At 52.0% G+C, this 25,900-nt stretch overlaps 2 protein-coding genes across 11 annotated transcripts in view; one reads left to right on the top strand and one right to left on the bottom strand.

Annotated features, from left to right (window-relative positions):
- Nucleotides 1-2,728: 2,728 nt before the first annotated feature.
- Nucleotides 2,729-7,321, top strand: NR2E3 (nuclear receptor subfamily 2 group E member 3). Its single transcript, XM_052807853.1, has 8 exons — nt 2,729-3,005; nt 4,180-4,330; nt 5,370-5,473; nt 5,563-5,817; nt 5,902-6,083; nt 6,338-6,569; nt 6,649-6,754; nt 6,832-7,321. The coding sequence occupies exons 1-8, from the start codon at nt 2,948-2,950 to the stop codon at nt 6,962-6,964; spliced, it is 1,221 nt and encodes a 406-aa protein (XP_052663813.1). The 5' UTR covers nt 2,729-2,947; the 3' UTR covers nt 6,965-7,321.
- Nucleotides 7,322-9,676: 2,355 nt separating this feature from the next.
- The window catches only part of MYO9A (myosin IXA), a 189,893-nt gene continuing 173,669 nt past the window's right edge, over nt 9,677-25,900 (bottom strand). For 9 of the 10 annotated variants that reach the window (XM_052807707.1, XM_052807706.1, XM_052807708.1 and 6 more), the window contains 15 exons: nt 25,599-25,822; nt 25,028-25,144; nt 24,156-24,344; nt 23,121-23,168; nt 22,315-22,426; nt 21,353-21,414; nt 18,910-19,102; nt 18,218-18,346; nt 17,755-17,860; nt 17,145-17,276; nt 15,913-16,036; nt 15,062-15,115; nt 12,695-12,897; nt 12,345-12,487; nt 9,677-11,900 (listed from right to left, as the gene is read on the bottom strand). In XM_052807707.1, the coding sequence (XP_052663667.1) occupies nt 11,425-11,900; nt 12,345-12,487; nt 12,695-12,897; nt 15,062-15,115; nt 15,913-16,036; nt 17,145-17,276; nt 17,755-17,860; nt 18,218-18,346; nt 18,910-19,102; nt 21,353-21,414; nt 22,315-22,426; nt 23,121-23,168; nt 24,156-24,344; nt 25,028-25,144; nt 25,599-25,822 (2,312 nt within the window). In that variant the 3' untranslated portion in view covers nt 9,677-11,424. The remainder of the gene's footprint in view (nt 11,901-12,344; nt 12,488-12,694; nt 12,898-15,061; nt 15,116-15,912; nt 16,037-17,144; nt 17,277-17,754; nt 17,861-18,217; nt 18,347-18,909; nt 19,103-21,352; nt 21,415-22,314; nt 22,427-23,120; nt 23,169-24,155; nt 24,345-25,027; nt 25,145-25,598; nt 25,823-25,900) is intronic. The other variant, XM_052807711.1, reaches the window with a different exon arrangement.

The following is a 25,900-nucleotide window of genomic DNA, read 5'->3' as shown; positions in this document are numbered from 1 at the left end:
GGTCTCCACCATCCCCTCCTGGTCCTCACTAGCTGCTCCAGGGCTTCATCATCATCTCCTCGTCCTCATCATCCCTTGGCCCCTCTTTGTCACCATTGTCCCCTCCTGATCCTCATCATCCTCTCCCAGTCCCCATCATTGTCCCCTCCTGATCCTCATCATCCTCTCCCAGTCCCCATCACCTCCTCCTGGTCCCCATCATCCCCTCCTGATCCTTGTTGTCCTCTCCTGGTCCCCACCATCCCCTCCTGGTCTCCATCATCCCCTCCTGGTTCAGCACCATCTCCTCGTGGTCCCTGTCATCTCCTCCTCCTTCCCAGTCATTCCATCCTAGTCTCCACCATCTCCTCCTGGTCCCCATCACCCCCTCCTGATCCTCGTCATCCCCTCCTGGTCCTCGTCATCTCCCCTTCATCCCCACAGGCTCCTCCTGGTCTCCATCATCCGCTCCTGGTCCCCACCATCCTCTTCTTGTCCCCACTGTCCCCTCCCATTCCCCACCACCCCGTGCCATCACCAGTGGGAGTGGGGCTGCCAGGACAGCCGTGCCTCCCTAGGTCACCCGATGTCCCAAACCGAGCTGTCCCCTGGCCAGGGTGCATCCACCAGCTCCCCACAGCCGGTGGGATTAGGGCGGCTGGAGCCTTGGGGCTGCTCCTGACCACAGGTTTCAAGCCCATTGCCAGCATCTTTGGGTAATTAGTAAATTAGTAATTAAATGCTCTCTGCCTGCTGGGGGGGGGGGCAGGAAGGGGGGCAGATCTCGAGGTTTTAGGCTGGGTAATCCCATGGCATCTGCCCCAGCGTCTGTCACCGAGCCGCGTCACGACCCCACTGCGGGCTTTAACGTTTGCTCCTTCACCCCCACCCCGCTGCCCGCAGCCCCTCGGCCGTGGTGTCAGGCCTGCTCAGGGCGCTCCCCGAAAACAGGCCGGGTTGAGCCCGGCCGGGTGCCTGGGTTGGGTGCTCAGCCCCGGGATGGGGATGGGGTGCTGCTCCACAGGGACCCCACCTTGGGGACAGCACCCAGCCGGGGGTAGTGGAGAAAAGGGGTGGGAAACCATATTTTTGTAATTATTGGCTTTCCTGGGTGTGCTGATGATTGGCCGGCAGCAGATGGTTGGCCCGGCTAATCCCCCTCCCAAATCCCCGCTCCGGAGCTGGCTTTTACCCGACGGAGAGGAGGGGACGGGCAAATTAGCCGACTCAGCATGTATCGCCATGCTGGCCGCTCCCCGGCATCCCTCGGCACCGGCCACGCGGGTCTCTGCATCGCCCGTGGGTGGGCTGGCACTCCGGGGCGCGGGTCCTCCCGGCGCCCTCAGATTGGGCGCCGGGGGGTTGTTTCACCCGTGGGTGAAGCTCTGCTGAAGGGTCTGGAGGCACCTAAGCTGCGGGCAAGGGACGGGGCAGGGCGAGGTGACAGCTTGCTCTTGCCGCATTAGCCCAGCGTCATAATTCTGCCGAGGGAGGAGGGTGGCCGCTGCCGCAGATGGTGGCTGTCAGAGATCTGGGTCACGGTGGGGGCTCGCTGTGGGACGGTGGGGGGGGCTGCAGGGTGGGACTCGGACACCCCGGGGTGGATGAGGGGGTCCTGGGGGCGGAGGGGTGCTGCAGGCAAGGACGGAGCCAGGCAGCAGGCAGGGTGTGATGGAGCCAGGCAGCAGGCAGGATAATGGAGCGATGCTGCGGGCAAGGATGATGGAGCCATGCTGCAGGCAGGATGGTGGAGATCCGCCGCGGGCAGGGGAGGTCGGAGCGATGCCGCAGGCAGGGCGATGGAGCAAACGCTGCAGGCAGGGGAGGTGGGAGCAATGTCGCAGGCAGGGATGATGGCACCACGCAGCAGGCAGGGATGATGGCGGGGTGACACCACCCCCCCCACCACCCCACCCCCCAGCTCCCAGATCCACTGGTGCCACTGCCGCCAGGCCTCAGCGGGGACCCGCTGCCAGCACCCGTCCCCTGGGACGCCTCTGCTGGGACCACAGATGGCAGAAAGACCCCCGGGGCCATAGGCTGAGCCCCCTGGGAGGGACGCAGTGAACTGGGGACCCCCGGCCGCAGCCTGGCCCATCCCTGGGGACAACCTGGGACGGGTGATGGTGGCCACCCGCCATCCCCCTGAGCTGGGCGGGGGGGGGGTTTAGCGGCTAAAGCCCTCAAATCCCAAATTGTGCTGCTCTGTCATGACGAGGGTTTAGTGTCGGTTGCGTAACACCCAGGGGCCACCTGGCCCCCACCCGCTGCCGTGTCAGCAGCCCCAGCCCAACGCCCCGGTGGGCCCCCGCGCACCCCCCCCAGGAGGGGAAAATGAGGCACGGGGGGGCCCACCGAGCATCCCCCCCCTCCCCTCGCCATCAGGCCTGGTAATTAATTACTTGGGGTCAGGGAAATTACCCCCCCTTAATTACCACTTTTCGTTATTCCCCTCTAACCGCCTTAGCGAAGGGCTTATGCGCTTATAGGACCTGGTGGGTCCCAAGGGGGGGACACACATATGGGGGTTCCTACCCCACGCTCTATCTCCCACCTCCACCGCAATCTCAGCCTCTCAATGCCGGGGGGGGGGAGCGGCCCATGCAGTGGCAGGGTGACACCCCCACGATGGCCCACGGCAGCGCGCGCGGGGGGGGGGGTGGGGGGTGGCTTGGGTGTCGCGGGGTTTAGGGTTACAGGGCTGGGGCTCAGCACCTTTTTAATTCTTCATTGCGTGGCTGATTGATCCCCCCCCCCCGCCCCGCGCAGACACTAAAGATTAAGAGGGTGACAAAGAGGCGGCTGCTTACACAGCGCCCGCCACTAAGCTGCCTTGAAGAGAGCACGGCAAGAGCCCCGCTGCCCGCAGAGCTGCTGGAGCACCCACCGCCTCACCAGACCTCGGGGCACCCACCGTGGTGGATCCGGAGGGAGGGGAGAGGGAGAGGTTGGGAACGCCGGGTACGGGATGGCTGCGTCACCGGCAGGGTCAGTGGTGAGCGCCGGACTGGATGATAGCCCCACGGGTAAGAGGTGGTGTTCTGCTTGAGTGGGTGCGACACGGTGGGACCGCGGTCGCCGGTGGGTTCTTTCTCTGGGATGGCTGGGTCCCCGTTGGGGTTATGCTCCAAGATGCCTGGAGGTCTTCATCATGGTTCTTCTCTGGGATACTTGAGGTCCCCATCATGGTCCACCTCCAAGATGCCTGGGGTCCCCCATCGTAGTTTTTCTCCAAGATGCCCAGGGTGCCCATCATGGACTTCTCCTGGATGCCTTCAGTTTCCACCATGGTCCTTCTCCAGGCTACTTGGGGGTTCCCATCATGGTCCATCTCCAGGACACCCAGCATCCCCATCATGGTTCTTCTCTGGGATCTTTGGGTCCCCATCATGGTTCTTCTGCAAGATACCCAGGGTCCCCATTGTGATCCTCCGCCATAATGGCTGGGATCCCTCTCACAGTCCTTCGGGATGCCCAGGGTCCCCACTGTGGTCTTCTCCATGATACCTGGGGTCCTCCTCGTGGTCCTTCTCCTGGATGCCGGGGGTCCTCAGCTATCACACTTCTCCAAGATGCTGAGGGTCCCCATTGTGGTGCTTCTCTGGGCCAGGATGCCTGTAGTCCCCAACTCCAACCCTCTCCACGATGCCCGTCGTCCTTATCACGGTCCTTCTGCAGGATCCCCAGCTACGGCCCTTCTCCAGGATGCTTGCAGTCCCCAGCCACAACCCTCTCCTGGACGCCCTTGGTCCCCGGCCCTTCTCCAGGGTCCCCACAGTCCCCTGCTGTGACCGTTCCCTGGGATGCCCATAGCCCCTTGCTGGGATGCCCAGTGTCCCCAGCCGTGGCCCTTCTCCAGGACCACTCCGGTCCCAGGTTGTGGCCCTTCTCTGGGATGCCTGGAGTCCCCTAACTGGGACGCCTGGTGTCCCCATCCCTAGGGACACCATTTCATCCCCCTCCCCTTTTTCTTTAAAAAAAAAAATCCTATAAGAGCTCATCCCACAACATCCCGAGTGCTGGGGCGTGGGGGGATGCCGAACCCTGTGTGCAGTCCCTGGAGTCCCTGAGGTGTCCCCATTCATGTCCCTGGGCTGGACCAGCAGATGCTGGGGGGGGAGGCAGCAGGGACTGGTGGGAGGGATGAGGGACATCGGGGTGTCCTGAGTCACCCCAAATGTGGCGGCTTCACTCCCGCAGGGCTGAGCCCGGCTCCTGGCAAGGCACTGAGCCCCGTGCTGCTGTGCAAGGTGTGCGGGGACACCAGCAGCGGGAAGCACTACGGCATCTATGCCTGCAATGGCTGCAGCGGCTTCTTCAAGCGCAGCGTCCGCAGGAAGCTCATCTACAGGTGGGGACGGGGATGGGGGGGTCCCTGCGGAGCACAGAGTGGGGGCATGGGCAGCCAGCAGGGCAGGGATACAGGAGATGGACACCCAGTGGGGTAGGGACCCACGGGATGGACACCCAGCAGGGCAAGGGCCCAGGGGGAAGGACACCCAGTAGGGTAGGGACCCCAGGGCATGGACACCCAGTGGGGCAGAGACAGGTGGGGATCCAGGGGTTGGACACCCAGCAGGGACCAGGGAGACAGACACCCACCAGGGTAGGGACCAGGGGACCTGAAGCCAGTGGGAGAGGGACCCTGGTGATGGAGACTGAATGGGAGAGGGACAAAATGGGGTTGGACAGCCAGTGGGGTAGGGACCAGGGGGACCTGAACCCAGTGGGCCAAGGGGATGGGCACCCAGCAGGGCAGGGACTAGGGGACAGGCACCCAGTGGGGCAGGGACCCCGGGGGATGGACACTCAGTGGGGCAGGGACCGGGGGGACATGAACCCAGTGGGACAGGGACCATGGGGGATGGACACCCAGCAGGGCAGGGACCCCAGGGGATGGGCACCCAGAGGGGCAGGGACTAGGGGCACAGCACCCAGTGGGGTAGGGTCCCACAGGCTGGACACCCAGCAGGGCAGGGACCCCAGGGCATGGGCAATGAGTGGGGCAGGGACCCACGGGGACTTGAACCCAGCAGGGCAGGGACCAGGGGACAGGCACCCAGTGGGGCAGGGACGGGGGGGGGGGGGTCCAGGGCACCCTCATGAGGCCGGGACACCCATCAAGGCAGGGTAGTCACTGGGACGGGGCACCCGTGGAGGGAGGACAGGGCACCCACTGGGGACAGGGCATTCATTGGGACAGGGTGCCTGGTAGGACGGGGCACCCGTTGGGTGGAGGACACCCACTGAGGGGAGGACAAGACACCCAACAGGGACAAAGCACCCCCAGGACTTGTCACCCATGGGGGCAGGACACCCCTAGGGGACAGGACCCTCCAGGATCAGGGGCCACCCCAGGGGCTGCAGCCGGGTGCCACCTCTCCCCATAGGTGCCAGGCGGGGACGGGGCTGTGCCCGGTGGACAAGGCACACCGCAACCAGTGCCAGGCCTGCCGGCTCAAGAAGTGCCTGCAAGCCGGCATGAACAAGGACGGTGAGACGGGTGGGGGGGGGGGCACATGGTGATGGATGGCAGGGGATGACAGCAGGGTGGCCGGCCCTGATGTCACCGTGTCCCCGCAGCCGTGCAGAATGAGCGCCAGCCCCGCAGCACGGCCCAGGTCCGGCTGGACAGCATCGAACTGGACGCCGAGCTGCCCCCCGAGCACGTGGCCACCACCCACGAGGTCCCCCCAACCCCCTGCCCAGCTCCCCGCGGTCCCGGTGCCACCGTCGCTGTCACCCCAGGTCCCCGCGTGCCCACACCGCCCACCAACCACCGCTTCATGGCCAGCCTGATGACGGCTGAGACCTGCGCCAAGCTAGAGCCTGAGGACGGTGGGTGGCCGTCGGTGGGGAGGGGGCGGGTGGGGGTTGTCCCCATGGTGTGGTGACCACCGGCGGTGTCTTCCGTCCCTGCAGCCGATGAGACAGTGGACGTGACGGGCAGCGAGCCAGAGCGGGCGGGCGGCGAGTACCAGGTGGCACCATACCCGGCGGCCAGCCCCGAAAACGTCTATGAGACCTCTGCACGTCTCCTCTTCATGGCTGTGAAATGGGCCAAAAACCTGCCTGTCTTCTCCAACCTGCCCTTCCGTGACCAGGTGGGGTTGGGGACCCCTGTTGGGGCATTGGGGTCCCCCCTATGGGGTGACGGGGACCCCCAAAAAATGTAGGCAACCAGTGGAATGGGGATGGTTGAGCATCCCCACAACATTCACTGCAGGGTCTTGGGGATGTCTGTCCGTGTCCCCCCACCCCGAAGATGCTCTTCAGCCCAACCAGCTGTGGTGGCTGCAGGTGCTGGAGGCTTTGGGGGTGACGGGCGTTTTGGGGGGCTCTCCCTGCCTCTCCCCAGGTGATCCTGCTGGAAGAAGCGTGGAGCGAGCTGTTCCTGCTCTGTGCCATCCAGTGGTCCATGCCCCTGGAGAGCTGCCCGCTGCTGGCTGTCCCTGAACTGGCCGCCAGCAAACTGCTGCCGGCCGCCCTGGATGTCCGGGCGCTGCAGGAGACCCTCAGCCGCTTCAAGGCGTTGTCTGTTGACCCCACTGAATTCGCCTGCATGAAGGCCGTGGTGCTCTTCAAACCAGGTGAGGGGACCCACCAGCACCTGCTGCTGCCCATCCCCGTGTCCCCCCCCCCAATTCCGTCACCCCCTTGTCCCTGCAGAGACGCGCGGCCTGAAGGACCCCGAGCAGGTGGAGAACCTGCAGGACCAGTCACAGGTGATGCTGGGCCAGCACAACCGTTCTCACTACCCCGGGCAACCCGTCAGGTACCGTTGTCCCCACGGCCCCATGGGTGACACCGGGGGGGGACACAGCCACCCACGGCCACTGCTCTGTCCCCCAGGTTTGGGAAGCTGCTGCTGCTCCTCCCGGCGCTGCGCTTCATCTCCTCTGAGCGCGTGGAGCTGCTCTTCTTCCGCCGGACCATCGGCAACACCCCTATGGAGAAGCTGCTGTGTGACATGTTCAAGAACTGACTCCCCCCCCCCCCGCCCCGATGTCACCTGGCTTGTTTGTCACCTTGCACTGGCATCCTGTCACCTTCCACCCCGGGTCTCCTCACCCCAGGATGCTGTGGGGTGTGATGATGCCCGTGGTCCCGTCTCCACGGTGGTGGCCAGGACTACAGGATGCTGCCGGCAGCTGGGACATGGGACCAGCTTCACCGGGGACAGCTGGTGGCAGGGGGACGTCCCCAAGTGAGTGCCAGATGCACCGGGAGCACCTCATTGGGGTGGGTGCCTCGATGGGTGCCACCATCCCAAACACTGGAGGAACCCACGCACCCAGGCGAGGTGCCCTTGCTGTGGCACTGGCACCCGTGGGGACCCGCTGCCACCCAGAGGTGACACTCGCTCAGGGTGATGCCAGCCTGGGGCGTGACGCCTGACCAGGGGTGACGCCAGCCTGGGGTATGACACGAGACCAAGGGTGACACCGGCCACGGGGGGTGACGGCCATCCTGGTGTTGATACCAGCCTAGGGGTGATGTTGGCTGGGGTGATGCCCGCCCAGGGTGACGCTTGGCCAGGGGTGACACCAGCCCGGGGTGACACCGACCAGGGGTCACACTGGCTGGAGAGGGTGATGCCATCTGGGGCCCCACCAGCCGCAATCACTGCCCCTCACTCACCGGGTGTGGGGCCCCCCCCTCGCCCCGCAACTTCAGCTCTGTGATCCCAGGGGACACGCGGTGACAGACCCTTGTCCCTGTGTCCCGGGGGGATCCTGCTCTTCCCCCCCCTCCAATTTTATACTCCAAATAAAGAGGGCTTTTGCAACCAGCCTCCTCGCGCCGCTGACTCGGGGTGCCCGTCCTCGGATGGGGGTGGTGGCGGGGGGGGGGCACCAGCTGAATATTAATAATCTGAATATAAATAAAAAAAGATAAAAGTAAATAATCTGAATAAAAATAAATTGAAAATAAATTATCTGAATATAAATAAACTAAATATAAGTAAGATGAATATAAATAATGGGAATTAAATAATTGGAATATAAATAAGATTAGTAGAAATAATGTGAATATAAAGAAAATGAAAATAAATAATCTGAATATAAATTGAAAATAAATTATCTGAATAGAAATAACCTGAATTAAATAATCTGTACAGAAATAGAATGACAATAAATAATCTGAAATAATCTGAAGAGAAATAAATGTAAAATAAATTATCTGAATAGAAGTAAGATAAATATAATCCGATTATGATTAATAATAATCTGAATTAAATAATCTGACTAATCTGAATATAAATAACATGAAAAGAAATAATCCGAAATAATCCGGAGGGAGCCGGAAGCAAAGAGTCTGACCCCAGGGGCGGCGGGGGTAGGGGAGCCGCCGTGACATCCCCCCCCCAGCATCAAACACAGCACCCAGCACCAGGCGCTCCTCATTACAGCTCTTTAATTAGCGCGGGATCAGGGGGTTGCCAAGCCGCTTTGTACAGCCACGGGGAGGGTTTGAGGAAAAAAATCCACAAATTGATACACACCATGGTCTGATGGCAGAAAGAAAAAAAAAAAACCAAACCCCAAAAGCCCCCAAAAGCCGACAGTAATTTGGGGGTCGACAAGCAGCAGCGTCCCCCAGCTGCGGGGCACCAGAAATTCTTTGCCTTTATAGAATTACACTTTTATTTCTCTTTTTTTTTTTTCCTTTTTTAAACAATTTCTAGCTTGGATGACACAGGATAATATATCCTCTTACAATACAGTCTTTGTTTTTAATTTACACGCAGCAGACTTATAAATTACTTAAAAAAATTTCCATTAAAAATAATAATAATTAACAGCACGCAGCCCCTCTCCTTTCCAGTAGTAAGTACATTCACGCTGCTCCGGAAAACCCCATTTTTTTGGCCCCCAAATCCGGCCCTTTGCCGGAGGGAGGGCTGGGAAGGAGCTGTGGGAGGTGTCGGGGGGACGCGCCGGCCGGGGACCCTGGAACAGCCCATTTCCAGCCCCCTCCCCGATCCCCAACTCTTGGGGGGGCCGTCCAGCACTGACTGCTAGCTTAGCTCCTGCTGGGATTTTATATATATATATGTATATATTTCTTTTATAATTTTTTTCTTTATATATATATACACACACAAATATATATATAAAGAAATATATTTTCTCTATGTATTCCATATATATTCCATACATTTATATATATAAAGAACTAGAGACACAATATATAAACATATTCTTTATATATGCTATATATATTTCTTTGATACATTTCTTCATATAGAGAAACATACTCTCTATAGAAAGAAATATAAAAATATATATAAAGAAATGTATATATATTTCTTTATAGGTATAGAATAAATACATAAAAATATAAAGAAATATATATTCTTTATATATAGTATATTTCTTTTATATATATTTATATATAAATATATAAAAATATATAAAGAAATATATCATTTATATATAGTATATATATCCCATATATATTTCTTTATATATATAAATATGTATTATATATAAAAGAAATATAAAATAAAGAAACATTTATTCTTTACATATATTCTTTTATATATATTTTTATTTATACAGAGAATATATATTCTTTTATATATTTTTTTCTTCATATAAAGAATATATATTCTTTTAAATATATTTCCTTTATATATATAAAATGTATATATATAAGGGAAATATATATATATCTCAAAAGAAATATACATACATACATACATATATATATATATTTGGAGGCGCTGCCTAAGCCAGATCCACCGTCCCTGCTGCTCTCGTGCCACCAGGGCGAGAAAACCAAGGATGAGGATGGAGCGCTTTCCACCCGCCCTCGGGGACCTCCTCGCCCGGAGCCTGCCAACTTTGAGGGGAATTCCTGGGATTTTAGCTAAAGAGGCTCTAAAATGGCTGATTTTGGTGCAGAGCACTGGAGATGCTCCTGCTATTTCCAGCTCCGGGGAGGGGCGCGGTTGGGGTGGCTCCCCAGGAGCTTTCGCTTTCGTGGCCACCACCTGCCTTGCCAGCGCATCCCGGGTTGGTCCCAAAATCCCTATTTTCCCGTCTGGGGATGGTAAAATCCCATTTTCCCCGATGGATGGGGGATGATTGACTTGGTCTCGCTCTGCTCCCGGGATGCAGTGCCAAGGCAGATGCTGTTCCCGTGCCCCCACTCTCCTTGCGGCATCTATCGTTTTCCCCCGTTGAAGAAAAAGGAAAAAAAAAAAAAAAAGAAACCCCAATAAATAAACCATTTCTTGAAAGAAATGGCCCTTTGGGCAGGGGGAGAGGGGACCAACGAGCGGCTCGGCTAAACCCAGGGATGTGGGGATGCCTGGCAAAACACAAAATACTCAGGAAAACTCAAATTTTCAGTATTTTTCTCCCTTTTTGGTGGCGTTTCGGGAAAGGACAAGCCTCAACCTGCGACACCCAGCCCATCTGAAAGGACGGATCCAGCCTTTATTAATCTAATTAGTACCCCGGGCCTCCTAATTTTGCCTTTCCGGAGGTTTTCCAGTACCCGGAGCTTCTCTGGGTGCCACCGAGGGTGAGAATGATGATGATAAGGGAGGGATTAAAAGCTGAGTCATTTAGCTAGCGTTGTTAATTAGTCCTATCGTGGGCACCACTTTTAAATTGTGCTAATTGCACCTCCAGGGATTTCTTGTTCAAAATAAAACTCAATGTATAAAGCAAGGTGGTAGCGGCAAGTGATGGATGGTGACACTGGCAGTGACACCGGCAGGACAGCTCAGCCCATCGCTTCCCTCCTCCCCGGCCAAAAAATAATAATAATTAAAAAAAAAAAAAAGTTCTGTCTGGGGAAAAATATTTAAAAAAAAATAATAAAAATATATATATTTACAACAGACTCCAGTAACCGGCATATAAACAAATATAGCTTCAAGTAGTCCTTGATTATTATTATTATTATTTTTTAATACTGATGGTCTCCAAAAAAAAAGAGGAAAGGTGGTTAGGTCACGTTAAAAAATAAAAAAAAAAAGGTGATTTTTGGCAGATTTTAACGCTTTTCCATGCGCTTGGCGTTGGTGTGGATGAGGTGGTTAAAGCGCAGAGGGCTTGGCTGGCTGGAGTGGAGCCGGCACCGGCTTGGGATGCTCCTGTGGGATTTTTAGGCTTGGTTTTCTCCCACTGATGGGTGACGGCGATTCGGCACGAGGATTTGGTGGGGCGATGCTCTGAGACGTGGGATGCTCCGAGGGGAAGGGCGCAGGAGTCGGCCAGTGCCCCTCCATCCCCGGTCTAACCCCCCTCCTCTGAAGGTCTCAACCCCTCCCAAACCATTAAGGCCACCGTTAAAACCATCCCCCACCGGCCTTTTTAATTAAGAATTCATCCTCCTGGTGTTAATGAGGAAGCTGGCAGGAGCACTGCCGGTGCTGCTGACGGGGAGGATGCTCTGGTGCGCGACGCATCCCCAGGGTGGAGCATCTCACACCATGAACTCGTTGCTCCCCAGGAGGACGAGGGGTTGGGCAGTGGCACAGTCGGCCTCGGGGTTTCTCTTGCGTCCCCCCCCCGTCCCCCCATCTGGGGGCTCTTTGGTTTTCGGGGGGGAAGTTTTGACACTCTTCAGTTTCTGTTTGCCTTTCTCTGGGTTGAACGTCCCGCGGGTGGTGAACTGAGGCCGGTCCTCGGGATGACGGAGAGGTCCCACGAAGCCCTCGGGGCTTGCCCGGCTTTCGGGGGGCTCGCCGGACCCCCCCGCTCGGTAGAAAGGCGATTTGGAGTACATCTGGAAGCGCTTCCGGGGCAGGTGGGGCAAGCAGGAAGTGGACGATTGGGAGGAGGAGGAGACGGAGGCATCGGCTGGGTCTGCCGGGTCCGGCCGTGTCCTGGGGTGCCTTCGCAGCCGGCTTGGCCCCTCCACCTTGGTGGGGCGCAGGGAAGTAAGTGCTACGCTTCTCTCTGGGGGGGGAGAAGGACCACTGGATGATTAACACCCCAAAACCACCCAGCATCCCGGCGCCACTCCCCGGTGACACGTGCCATGAAGCCAGGAGAACGTTCCCAGCATCTTGCTGGAGGTAGCGTCACCCAGGATGATGCAGCAGCGCTGGAGGAACACTCGCCTCCCCCCCAAACCCTGGGTGCTACACCACCCACCTCCCAGGTCCGCATGTTTTAACCCTTAACCCCCGCTCTTTACACCCATTTAAATTGCTGGCTTTAAATTTCCTGTGGGCAGGAAAAACCAAATAATCTCCCCCCCTCCAAGCTATAGAAAAACCTGATCAACCTCATCCAGTTGAAGATGGTCCTGCTTGTTGCAGGGGGTTGGACCAGATGATGTTTGAAGGTCCCTTCCACCCCAGACCATCCTGCGATAAACTCAAGAACACCTGGATTTACCCGAGCGATCAGAGATGGCTCCTTCGGAGTCAAAGTTCAAATTTTCGGAGCTGTCGGCGGTGCCAATGGAGGCTTCGGACTCGAGGGTTTCGTCGTCGGAGGCACGGGGCTCCAGTGTCAGCATCTCAAACGTCAGCTCCTCCCTGCCAAAACCAACCCAGTCCCATTGACCCAACGGGACCAAAAAGGTGGGGAGGACAAGAAAGAGATACACATACGCCAAGAGATCATGGAGGGATGAAGTCCTCCAGGTCACCCTGTGAGCAGCGTGTCAACCATATGACGTCAAGCAACGTCCATAGGTAACCTTATAGCTAGGGGATGTGGCTTGAACCCTCGGCCAGACTCACTTTTCCTTCTGCAGGCTCTCGATCTGCTCGGTCAGCACCTTCTCCTCCTGCTGCATGGCCACTTGCTGCTGCTCTGTCACCTCCATCTCCATGGCTTCCTCGCTGCTCATGGTCTCCTCGGGGACGTCCGTCACAGAAGGCAAGCGCACGGCAACAGGAGACGTTGGGCTGGGGTAGGCGCTGCGTCGCACACGTCCTTTGCCCTGAAGAGAGACGACGGTGTCACCACCACCAGCCAAGGTGATTTTACAAACATCTCAGGTGCCAACCACACTGCTCTCCCAAGGAGCGAAGAAGACGGCCCCAGCCATCGGTCCTCAGCATGCCACCAGCAGTCGCACCCAGGGCCCTCCAAAATCTCACCCCAGGCTGGGACAGGTACCAGAAGGACTCAACACGTTGGAAGGGGTGAGGATGGAGGTGGTGAGGATGGCGCTGATGGACCAGCTACCAGCTGATGGACCAGCTGATGGACCAAGTGCAACTTGGACTTCCAAGCAAGCCCAGCTGGTGGCAGGATGGGTTTCCGCAAAGGCCACAACCCATAGGATGGGAAGCTTGACCTGTCAGATGGTCATGTTGGCTTTGGGTGGGAGCATCACCAGGGCTTTGATTTCAGGGCAGCCAGCTCCTGCTTTATCGTTAGATTGTGTCTCGCATCCTTTCCTCGCCCAGCCTCGGTATTTCCTGAGCATTGCAAGGGTCTCCACTGACTCCTTTGGCAAACGGTAACTCACACCTAATCACGTTGTCCATGCTCTGATCTCATGTACACGAGATCCAGAAACCAAGATCAGGTCCAACAGTCCATTATAAGACAATAAATGTTTGGTTTTGTGCTCATGGTTAAAGAGGGAGATTTAATGCAGCTCTGAAGAACCATCTATTTTTTTTAATATTAAAACTGACAATGAAAAAGGACTCAAACAGGGGGTAGTATGTATGGAGGAATATTATATGTGCAGCTCTTTTAATCTTTTGAGGACCAGCTTTACGGATCTGCCTCGTGGAATAGAAGAAAAAGATGGATTTGGGGGGATGAGGGACACCACGGACATTAAAAAGCTTTTTTCTTAACCGTTATCGTAACCAGACACATCTTATCTTCTAAATTCAAGATCCTGAACTGACCACGACTTCGGAGACGTTGACCAGCCTGAGTCGTGCCCATCACTTGCTGCCCTCCTCCTGACAACCATCACCCAGGATGAACCTGCATCTCCTTGTGGTTGAAGAGCTTGTTGCAATGTAGCTTTTTGCCCTGTAAGACTATTTAAACCCTGCAGCTGGGGCATCCCCGGGTCTTCCTGATAACCCATGCACCCAGAGCGGGTTTGCAGGGTAAAGGAGCCTCCCTTTTTTCCTTTAAAAGTGAGATTTGCTTCATTTTACCCCTTTCATCTTTTAACATCACATCTCAGAGACCTTTCTTCAGCAGCAAAACCAATCCTGCACCCCAGCGTTCCTCTGATGACACCTTCTCATGTGGGCTCCTGAGCTGAAGCGCAGCTACCTGAATCCTATCAGTCAAAACCCCTGAGATCCCAAAGATCCCACTGGCTCGTGGACGTAAGCCCCTGCAAAATGGCGTGCTTGTGAAACAGCATCAGGGGACCAGAGCTCGAATTTTGCTCTTCTCCATCTTCTGACCCCTGTGGATGCTGAAGGATGGGGAGAAGCATCATGGGCTGAACCCGGTAGGAAGGGAAACAGCCCCACGAGCATCCCCAAACACCTGCAGACACTTTTCTTGCCCGTCACGGTTTCACTGAGAACTTAAACTCAAGCTGGGATGGAGTTGGGGAATACAGGGGTTGCTAGACCCCTCCCAATTCAAACCTGGGTGTCCTGACCTTCTGTTCAAGGTGGTGGTGGTGCTCCTCCTCCAAGAAGGTGGAGGAGACCTTTGGATGCCTCGTGGCCTCCGAGGCATCCGAGCTGGGGGTTTTATCAACCATCTTGAGATACAGCAGCACTGCGAAAGCAACTCGATGCTGAAAGTCACCCTGAGCGAGCAGAAATTGGTGTGGGAAGGGAAGGAATGAGTCAAGCAAAGCAAAGCAGAGGGAAGCACAGCATGGGAAAAGAAAATAAAACAGAAAAAAAAGAAGTAGGAAAGGGAAAAAGGGTGGAAAGCGGTTTTTTGAGGAGCTGCGTGCAGGGATAGCCGAGTGCCGGCTGTCCCAAACTCCTGCCGCTCGGGGGACCTGCGGGAGAAACGGTGGCCCTGAGGAGCGACACCCGCTCGGGGACCGGACGGGCGACGTCACGGACAATGGCCAGTGGGACGAGGCTGGAATGAGCGGCGGTGACACACAACGGAGGGACGCGGCGGCTGGCGCAGAGTGCGCTGCAGTTAATACATACCGGGATTGAACTGCGGGTTATGCTCATAAATCTAACTGCAATTAGTACGGGTTTCTGGATTAGAGAGGAGATGAAAAGGAAAGCAGAAGGTTAGAGTGCACATGCCGTCGCCCCTCCAAAAAACCCGTTTTTGTTCATTTTTATGGGTTTTTTTTTTGAACTGGGATGAACAGGGCAGCTCTCCAGCACCAGCCCCACAACCTTGGGCAGCCCCTGCTTGGATTTCATCCCCAAAAAAGCAGGAGCAACGTGTTCCTGAGGACCACAGCGGGCAGGTCCAAGCAGAGGGGCCACTTGGCTCCTTAGCCCAAGCCTGGGACGACCGCGCTGCGCCAAGTCCGTCCCTCTCCTGCAGCCCAACAAGCCAAGCACAGCGTGCATCTGCAGTGCGCCGGCCCCCCCGGAAGCATGGAAGCTCAATGAGATGGGTTTGAGGCTCCCAAAGAGGCAGTGTGGGAGGAGGAAGAGCCTTTGCAGAGCTCATTTTGGGTTCAAATAATGCAATTGAGCCCAAAAAAGGATGGTCCAGGTCTCGCTTGGGGCGATGTCGAGCCGGTCAATGAAAGGCTTGACTCAACCCAGGACCAAACAAGTTCAAAAGAAGGTGGAAACATTGATCAGGACCATCTGAGCTGGAGTGACCACGTTTCCACGGACCGTTCCCACCTCCTTGTGCTTTGGTATGACTTCCTGCAAAGGTGAGGAGCCACCATGGGGCTGAAGGTCCCTGGGGGAGACGGTGTGGGAGGTTGCGAGGGGTTTGGGAGGCTGGGATAAGCAGAAGATAAAGTAGGGTTGCTTCAGGGGCAAGGAGAGGGCAGGAGGGGACAGACATGTCTTTGGCATCTCACCATAGATCTGCGGATCAAGGAGAGGCGGCTCTTCGCTTTGTTCTCTGCAAACTCCAGGCTGTTGATGTCCTTGAGACGAGCCTTGTATTTGTTCATCTGCTCGATGACGATTAATTCTACGCAACTAAGGGGGGGAAAAAACCCAAAAGAAGACAAAATGGCAGGAGGAAACGATTTGATCTAAGCTGTTTCTGTCTTGCCGGAAGATCTGCCCTGATGGAAAGGCATGGAGGGAGAAAGCTCCAGCTGGAAACCAAAGGGTTGTGGAAATTCCCCTAAAAAGAGTGATAACGGGCTATGGATGGATTGAGGAACTCGGACTAGAGAAATTAAAGACCTCCAAGGATCCCACCAGAGAAATTTCCCCCCCTTAGAAGAGGGATCAAGGAAATATAAACCCAGGGAAGGCAGGTTGCTTCCAACTTTCTTGCACACAGTAATGCTGCAGCAAGCTTCTTTAGCTGAGCTGACTGTTTAATGCTGTCGGGAGTGTGTTTGGGGAAAAAAAAAATCCTTTCCACATAATAAAATTAGAGGATGTGCTATACCTAAAGTCCAAGGGAGAACCTACAAAGAAATCCTGTTGAAGGACAAGTGCTCCTACCAGCTGCATCTCCAAGCACGTTCTGCTCTTCAACAATTTTAATATTTACTGGAGGTAAGACCCCCTCTTTCAGAAGCCCAGCCCTTCACTGGATGGTTTCCAATTATTTTGTCATCTCCATTATTTATTTTTAAATCTATTTAATATGAACCAGAGTGAATTTGGGCAAGTGCTTCACTTTTTCTCTGTAAAACCTTTGCAAATGTGTCAAATAACTTACAGAAAACTAAGCACGCAATATTAATATTGCTGCAGACCAAACAAGCTCACCTCCTCAAATAAAAAAGACAAAATTAAGTAAGAATAAATATCTGCTTGCCATAAATGGGATTAACTATAAAACAATGTCAGCAAAAGCTCCACCTTTTCCTGCTGAGATGTGTCAGGCAGAAGTGCAAGTTGATCTGCTCTTGTGGATCCTTCATCACTTAAAAATCCCCGTTCAGCAACCCCTTGGGGATTGAGAGAATGTGAAACATCTTCATGAAGATGCATTCAATATATGTTTAAAATTTCCATCCTAAAGCTCTCTATTCTTGAGCCATTTGACTTTACTAAGGGTTATCAAGATGCAAGTGGTGACATGGTAACGGTTACGGAGCTGGATCATCCAGCACCACGTTCTTACGTGGTTGTTTTACTGATGTCCTGAACACTCTGCAGTGGGTCTGTCGTATCGGGGCAGCGGAGGATACAGGGAGCAAAGACGATGGCCAAGGCATTAGCTGACATGCGATTGGTCTCTTCTTGGAGGGCAATCCTAAAAAAAATAGGGATTAAGAGAGAAGTCAGAGGTGAAGGCACCTCCACATGGCCATGGATGAATAGAGGAGACGACATTTCTATGGTGCAATCTCACTCTGCTAGCAAGCACGCTGTTCTGCCCTCATCTTTGCTCTGCTTGATGGAGAAAGCCAAACCTGAAGGCATCTCAGGTGTTCCCAAGGCAGGCAAACAACCAGCATTTTCCACCCAAAAAACCTGTCCCTGCAGTGGTGAGAGGCACCATGGACCCGCAGGCACCACGAGTGACCAGAGCACTGCCGAGGTTGCTCATCAATACAAGCATCATTTGGAGAAAACAGCTCTGGGGCCACCTCCTGGGAGACACGATGGACCCGAAAGCTCTTCCCTTTCCCTTGCCCACCTGCTTTCAGTCTCAGCTATTTCAGTAGGAAGGATGCCTGAGCATCCTCCCCTTGCCCGTTGCCTGAAGCTGAAGCCCTGGCCCAACATACCTCACCAGGTGGAAGATAAGACGCTCCAAGGTGCTGAGGTGGGTGCGGGAGAGCTGGTCAATGACCGAATACACTCCCCGCACTGTCTCCTTCCTCTCTTGGAGGCCTGCGGAGAAAGCACCATCATTTAGGGGTGGCTTCTACTTCTTCCTCCTATTTAAAATGATACCATCTTAACGATTACTTACTCTTACTACTTAAAAGATGGATCTTCTGGCTAATGGTTTGGGCTGAAATCTGCTGAACCATGATGCAAATGCGTGCCACCAAAGGCAAGACCAAACTGCCCGTGGCTTTGTGTAAAAAACCCCTTATAGCCAAAAAATCAGACTCTGAAACCAGGTAAATATAATTTGGCAAAACCAGCTGGTTTGGGCCCAAAGAGTAAATAAAAAGTTCAGCACTAAAAGCAGCCACTGTTTCCCTCTGCCAAGGGAATGGGATAGTGAGGGAGGCTCCTTACCCATTGCCCGTAGAAACTCCTCGTAGAGCTCAAAGGTCATGAGAGGGTTGGGCAGATCTCGGAGCCACTGCTTGAACACACTGGCGATGACGTGGATGTTGTAGTCGTCTAAATTCACATTATCAATGTCTGGGTTTGGCAGCAGATTGAGGAAAAATTAAAAATCCAAGAGGCAACAGTCAATATGAAGCTGTTAGTGAAGCCAGGGAGTTGGACTAGATGACCTTTAAAGGTCCCTTCCAACCCAAACCATTCTATGATAAGCTACTTCTCCACAATAGAAAGTGTTCATGTGCCACCCTGAACCCACATTGTGTTTAACGGCAAGAAATCCAGCACCTGATTTCAGCTCCACATGTTAAAATTAGAGAGAAATGCATTTTCCAGGGCATGTAATCTTAGGTGGGACCAGGATTTCTTTTCTTGCTGGCATTGATTGCTATGGTGTAAGTAAGGCAGTTTTCCCTCAGCTAGAATGACTTTTTCATGTATTGCAAACAAAAAGCATGAGTTGGTGACTTGAGGTTTGGTTGGAGATGTGAAAGCATCGCTTGCACAGCCCGCAGTCGGGGAAGGCAGGACCACTCCCTTGTTTTGCCCTGATGAAGCATCCCACCTTCCTTACATCCAACCTTGCTGTTGCAGATTTTTCTCCCTGTGTGGGGTTTTTTTTTTTTTTTCCATCCTTTTACCTGTATCGAGTCCTTGCCTCAGCTCCTTGATCTTGTTGGTGGACCCTGATTTTCTGTAAATGCCCTCTGTGTACAGCCCGTGCATTTCAATGTAGTTGATGAGCTTCTCCACCAGCACCGGCACTGCTCGCTCCTCGCTGGTCAACCGGGAGAGCTCCACGCCGAACTGCCGAGATGAGAGCTCGGGGTCATACTGAAGAGGAAAAGGAAAAAAAGGGTTTTAAAATCCTTTTAGGAAGCAATGCTGGTGCAGTGCTTGGATCTGACTGCTGTTCAGACTTCTTCAGCTGATCCAGGTGATGTGCAAGTCAGTCTAATGAAGGAGGACAGGACAGCCAGCAATGTACATCTTGTAATGCTAAATCGGTCTCTGGAGATGCACCTGAAGTCATAAAAGTTTGGATTTTCTTTCTTTAACCACCCTGCTGCGGTTAGATTCTCAGCCTGGCAGAGCCAACACAGCTGGGCATGGTGGTCCGCCACATCCTGCCCCTCTGGCACCATCTCCCTGGATGATTTCACTCCCCAAAGAGGATGCACAAAGCTGAACAGGTAAATCCAAGTCTCGGGTACTTAGATCAACTCGTAGCGCTTGCAATTACAAAATGTCTGTGAACAAACACGATGCCAAAATAAGAGCATGAAAAAAACCCATCTACATCTGCCAGGAAAGACCCTTTTGGCAGCTGCAAACGCTCACTAGAGATCTGATATCGGGCAAATTCAATTGTGAACAAAGTCCTCCTGCATGGGAGATTCTGGGTGGAAAAGTCAAAAGACCTAATAAAATTCTGACACAAATGCCCAGCCCCAGCAAAGGGAACATGAGATGGCACACTCTGCAACCCAGCCATCAGCAAGATGGTGGTGACCAAGACCCAGGTCCCAGCTTCCCTTATAACCACTCCTGCATCTTTGTTTTTCCCATTCAGTGTCATCCTTTCATCGATCACCTTGTCAACCTTATGAGATGATGTGGGGAAGATGCCCATGCTGTTCCATGCTCCAGCGAAAAAACCACCCCAGGAACATCTGGTCTCAGCTACCAGTTGAAATTCATCACCTGCTGTTCAACCAGCCTGCTTGGCTGCTAAAACCATCAGCAAATGCAATGCCACAAACCCCATGTGCTACTTTACTCAAATCAAGTAGCTCTGAGATGAGGACCAAGCATGGATGAAAGCAATTCTATGGCCACCAAGACAGAAGAGCTTGGTGTTTGCTCAAGTTCACCATAGATCTGGAGAAACAGATCCAGACTGGGACAAGGCTAACCGTTACAAAATCAGCCATTGCCAGAAAATAAAGACTTCTTTCTCAAAGCATAATACATGGTTTGTAGCTCCCTGTCACTGAAAACAACCCTAAAAATGTTAATCCACCAAGCACAGACAAGCCAGAGCCTTCCTAGAGAAGGACCTCCAACTGCCCAAGTGGAAAGCTACCGTGGAGACATGGTGAACTCGCTTCCTTGAGTACAGCACAAAAACTTCCTTGTGCAGAGAAACCCCAAGAAATGAGAAGGCTCCAAGCATCTCTCAACTTCTCTGAAAAAAATAATCAGAGATGTCATTAAACTTCCCAGATTTTAGAGCAGAAACTCATATGAGGCATTCCCAGTTTTTGCAGAAATGCTGCCAGAAAGGGAAAGAGTGCAGCAAAAATACTATATATGTTCAAAATACAAATATATTCAAATATATATATCTTCAATGTATATATTCAGATTATTTCTTGGGAAAAATGTAATCATGCAGCTTTACAGAGGCTGTTCTTCCTCGAGAAGCCTCCCAGGGAGCTGCTAAAGCTTTGCACACATTACTATCCTGGCTGTATTATCCTTCTTTTGGGCACAAAATAAACTATTTAAAAGAAAACCCACGAAATCTTGATGATTCATTGTTAGCTGGGGTGACCTGCTGCATTAATTCACTGTCCTTCATACCCTTAAACCCAGCAAACAATATTTAATTCCCCTCTAAGGAGGACGGTGAGTGCTTGAGCATCCTCCACCCACCCTTCCTTGCTCAGCTCTAGTGCTGCTGCTGTTTGGGGACTGCACCATAAGCCTGAGCAGGGACCAGCGGGGTTAAGAATAACCCATATTTCCAAGAATAACCCCAGATTTCCAAGTCCTTAAAAGCTATAAAACGAGGCAGCTTTCTATTATTCAGTGTGGTTACAAGGCAGGGAACATCACTACCATATCTGCTGCATGACTGGGCAGATATATAGTGATGCATTGCTGCGTTACTCCCAATATACATGCAAACACCAAAGCACTGGTTGGAGAGACCTCCAGGGATCTCTGGTCCAAGCTCCTGCTTGAAGGATGGTTATTGCCAGCATTATACCAAGTTCTGTGCCTAATGTTTTTTAATACAAGCTTGGGATCACTGTCTGAAAAGTATTTAATGAAAGAAAAGGAATGAGAGACATTTACCTTTTTGGAGCACTTGGTTGTGGTTTTAAGACAGCACTTCTTGTGACAAGCATATTTACATACTGCAATGAAGAAAAAGAGTATTTAATAATCCAAAAAGTCAGATCGCTGGAGAAATATGAATTAATATGAGATAAGTAGCTCCTCTCAGGACTAAGCAGCTCAGAAGCACATTGAATTTGCAGTTTCCAGGGGCCAAGTCTGTATTAGAGCCACTCAAACCAAAAAAAATCAAGCCTTTAATTTTAAAGGTCCCATATTTAAGTCCCTGAAACATTAAAAAAACCTGATAGATCAACTGGGAAAATAATCCATGAGTTACTCTGAGCTATCAGACATGGATACACTCTCAAAGAGGTTGGAAATAGCACCTAATTTGTATTCTTCCTGCACTGGACATCAGCCTGAAATACCCCAGGGTTGATCCTTTCAACCTAATTACAGAAATGTTGGAAAAACCAAAGCGATGGATCAACCTTTCCCATCGGTCCTCTTCCATTTTCCCGATCTCCCCAAAAATTGACGTGCCTGGAGGTCAAATATGCTAAGCCAAATTAATTTGCTATGGTCACGAGACCCACAGGCATGCTCCAGACTGAAGCCGTAGGGCATGTTTGCCATATCCGAGACTACTGTCCTTCTTACCATGACATTTAAATACAGTTTGACCATATGGGATGACCATATGACCTTACAGGATAAGATGTGTAACGCAAAGCTCCCATGCACAAAACTAACTGTACCATGAGGACTGGAAGGACTGCAAGGACTGCTGGGATGGACTTAAGTAGTTGACTTCAGAAACCCTTAAGATCTGTCTTGAAAGCTCTTTTAATGTTAAAAACCCCAAATTATTTGAGAGTAGGGTTGCAGGAAACAGCAGCAAACACCTTTCAAAATCCCAAAACTCATCACTGTCATACATACACATGAAAAAAAAAGACCAAAGAGTGTGTGCTTACATTTACAAACAGAAGCCCTGTCCATTATCCAGATCAAGGAAGAACAATATTCACAGTAGGTAGGGATGCTGTACTGGGTTGCCTTAAAGATGTGACCGTTGTGCTCTTCTACCTGCGACGATAAAGGTTGGGTGGTGAGAAAAAGGAGATGGGTGCTTAGCCTGCTGCAAAACGAGGAGATGAACATGGTCAGCTCTCCAATTTTTAGTTGTTATTTGCTGTTTTTGTTTCCTTTTCAGCCCAATAACCCCATAGGCAACCCAAACAGACATCTAGCCTGTACAGGAACCAAACAATCATGCAAGCAGGTTAGAAACTGCGTTTGACTGAAGTTGGCTGGTCAGCTTCTCCATGTTAAGAAGGTCTTCTATGCATCCATGGCCCCTTTTTGCTCTGCACCTGCATCCTTCCTAGTACTATCATATCCTTTAGGAAAAAAGGAGATGTAATCTCCTACATCTCTGACATTAGAGATGTAAAACACACACTATAAGTTTATGCAGAAACCCAGAACAACACTTTCTGTTTTGCTCTCAGTTCTTCTATAACAACTCTTGACATTACGTTTGCTGCCTTGACTGATGTGGGACATGTTTTCAGAGAACAACCTACAGCGATCCTTGATCAAGCAAACCAAATCCACCTTGTCCATCTTTCTAGCACGTCCTTTCACAACTGCACGTTCATTACAGTGTGATGTTCAGATCTTAGCATAGGACCTGTCATGAGCAGGTCTCTTATCGCTCATCAGTCTGGCCACAAGGACATTAATTTTTTAATGCGCAGGCACAGAGGGCTCAACTCACCACATCTGCTTCCTTTTTTCTTCTCTTTTTTCGTTCTGTTTTTGGCACCTGGTATTAAAAAGATATTTAAGCATATTTATGGGCAATTACCCAGGCTAAAGTGTGCAGAGGGCTTGAATCTAATGTTGCCCACTGCTTTCCAGCCCCAGCCTCCAGTGGACCTGCAGCCCCAGGATAGTCACTCTAGAAAACTCTCCTACAGATCACTCTGTTTTCAGAAATCCCCTGGACAACTGTCCCCATCTTCATCTCAGAGTTGAGTCTAGCTGCTGCTCTAGCTCCAAGTCCAGCAGCAGTGACCTAAAGCTCTCCCATCTCATGCAAGACACCCAAGGAGAACGTGGCACAGCACTGCAGCTGGAGCTTATGCTCAGCCTGCTCCAAAGAAAACCTGCCTGGAGAGGAGCTTGGGGAGGACTTGGAGCAGAAGAGCCAGAAGATGGGATATTTGTAGAATAAACACCATCTCCCAAGTCCAGCCTGAGATGCCGTGGTTGTCCTCACAGACAACACAGAGTAGACAGTGAGAAGATCAGATTTGTGAAGGGCACACTGCAAGCTCTGACTGCTCTAAAAACTGTACCTAGATCCTGAGGACAGCCACTGCCCATGTCCCCTTCTTCTGCAACCCAACCGATGGTGAAGTGTGTGGTCACTTGGGAAGAGGTCAAGAGACTAGGAAAGCTTGTATCTTTTTCTCTTTCCCTCAAAGATTAAAAAAAACACCCCAAATCAAAAAAGGAGCACCAGGAGCTGCCTTTCCAACCATCCACAGTTGGTTGCAGCTTTGCCCTGGAGACAACATCTATATGTTGGCATTGGCCAAGGCCCAGCTCAGCCCAGATGTGAACTGGGGTTTGCTGAGCCCAGTGAAACACAACCAATGAATCACACCTTGTGTGCCAGCTTATGTTGTCCACCTCAGCTTAAAGCAGAAGAGAAGATGACAGAGGTTCCCATGTGTCTACAGAGAGCACAACCCCACGGAAGGAGAGTTCCCAAACCTTCAAGGGGCTTAAGAAAAACAACAACTACCTTCACAGCGGTGTAGTCCAGGGGTTTGTACTCTATCATATATTCATCCAGGAAGACTTTGAAGGTATTGACCCAGACTTTAACTGGAGACTCACTCCAGTCCCTCTGCTCAAGCCTCATGGTCTTCTCCAGAATCTGCTCGAATAAGGCGTAGAGGTCCTTATAGCGGATACTTTTCCCATCATCCATCTTTTAAGGAAACAGAAGCAAAAAGAAAAGTGATTTTTATACACCCCAGACTGCCTATTCTGCTCCAGACAATTATTTCAGCCTGACCGACTTCCAACCGCTCAGGGGAAGTCCAAGTATGATTAAAAGAAGGAAAAAAGGATCATCTAATAGAGTTGTTTCATGACCTTTGGCAGGGTGGCTTCTCAGTGCGCAGAGCAGGAGGATGTTAAGTGCCAGCTCAAGCCTTAGAGGGAACTTTTCATACAGTCTGAGCAATAAAATAGCTTTTTTTGATCACTGTGATCACAAGCCATAGCAATCATTGCTCAGATTGAGAAGTAGCAGAAGAGCAGAGCTCCACATTGCTCAGATGCCTTCACCACTCGCAAATGTAACACAAAGGTTTCCAGGCACTTCAGGTGGCAAATAGGAGTTTATTGACTTACTGTCATCTCCCATTTGACTGGGAGCAAGCTGTAACAAAGAGACCAGATATCTCCACTCAACATATATTGAGAGCTGGCTAATGAGGAAGAGTTCAAATTTACAGCTCACAAGACTAAATACAATGGAAGAGCACCTATCCTTTGGGATGAGCAGACCGGGAATGGAAGGCTTGGCAGCATCTCCACCACCAGCAAGACCCAGAGTATCTTGTTTCTCCTGGTGGTGAAGATCTCACCCATCATCCGGTCACTTACTGCCAATGCCGAGGAGTAAAAGCTGAAGATGTTTTGTCGGAATTCCTTCAGTGCTTTCTTGAACACGACATCCACTAGCGTGTCCTTCTTGCTGTCCTCGTTATCCAGTTCATTCATCTGGTAAACCAAAGCAGTTTATGCACCCATACCACTTTTGCTGCAGCAGAACACCATGTGAGATGAAGCAGCACTAACAAGCAGCTGCTCCACCATGGGCAGACTATGTTAATAATGATTACAAGGTAGTTTCTCCTGCATGCAAACTAGAAACATGAGCATTTCCCTGCAGCCTTCAACTCCTGCCCTCCTAGGTCACCCATTTCTGATGCCGCCAGGGGCAGCTCAAAGCAATGGAAGAACTGAAGCTGCTGTGTTCATGCAGAACGACCACACGGTGCATGCACAGCTTGCCCATCTTTTCTCCCAAGCCTGCCCTGGGGCATGCTGTGCACCCTTAGATGAATTATTAGTATTGCTACTGCTGCCCCCGGGATAATTTTGGCTTTGTTGCCTCTGTCTGCTCTTCGAATTATCTGAATGATTTAGCTGGAGCAATGAGGACAGGAGTTACCTTTTTCAGGAGAAACTCATCCATGCTCTTCAAGTCGCTAGCACTGGTTATGATCTGCAGCGAGTCGTTCTGCCACTGCACGGGCTCCAGAGCCACGTTGCTGATCTTGACACTGCGCTTGCGTTTCACTTTGGGAGAGGGCTCCTTGTTCTCCTTAAACTCCCGCCGGTAGATACCAGACAGCTCGGGACTCCGTGGAGGGGTCAGGTGGTGGGGACCCAACTCTATGGGTGATAATTAAAATGGGAGAAAGAGACTGAAGAGCAGATGAAAAACAATTCTGCCACTAAAACAGGGAGATG

This window comes from Harpia harpyja, chromosome 14 (genome assembly GCF_026419915.1).
Source record: "Harpia harpyja isolate bHarHar1 chromosome 14, bHarHar1 primary haplotype, whole genome shotgun sequence".
NCBI classification, from domain to species: Eukaryota; Metazoa; Chordata; class Aves; order Accipitriformes; family Accipitridae; genus Harpia; species Harpia harpyja.
Note: the sequence above shows the minus strand (reverse complement) of the source record. Positions and strands in the feature narration are given on the sequence as shown.

Coding starts and splice junctions, on each gene's coding strand:
- NR2E3 (XM_052807853.1), top strand. CDS start 2,948: ATGGCTGCGTCACCGGCAGGGTCAGTGGTGAGCGCCGGACTGGATGAT. Junction 4,331..5,369: donor CGCAGGAAGCTCATCTACAG/GTGGGGACGGGG, acceptor CTCTCCCCATAG/GTGCCAGGCGGGGACGGGGC. Junction 6,084..6,337: donor ACCTGCCCTTCCGTGACCAG/GTGGGGTTGGGG, acceptor GCCTCTCCCCAG/GTGATCCTGCTGGAAGAAGC.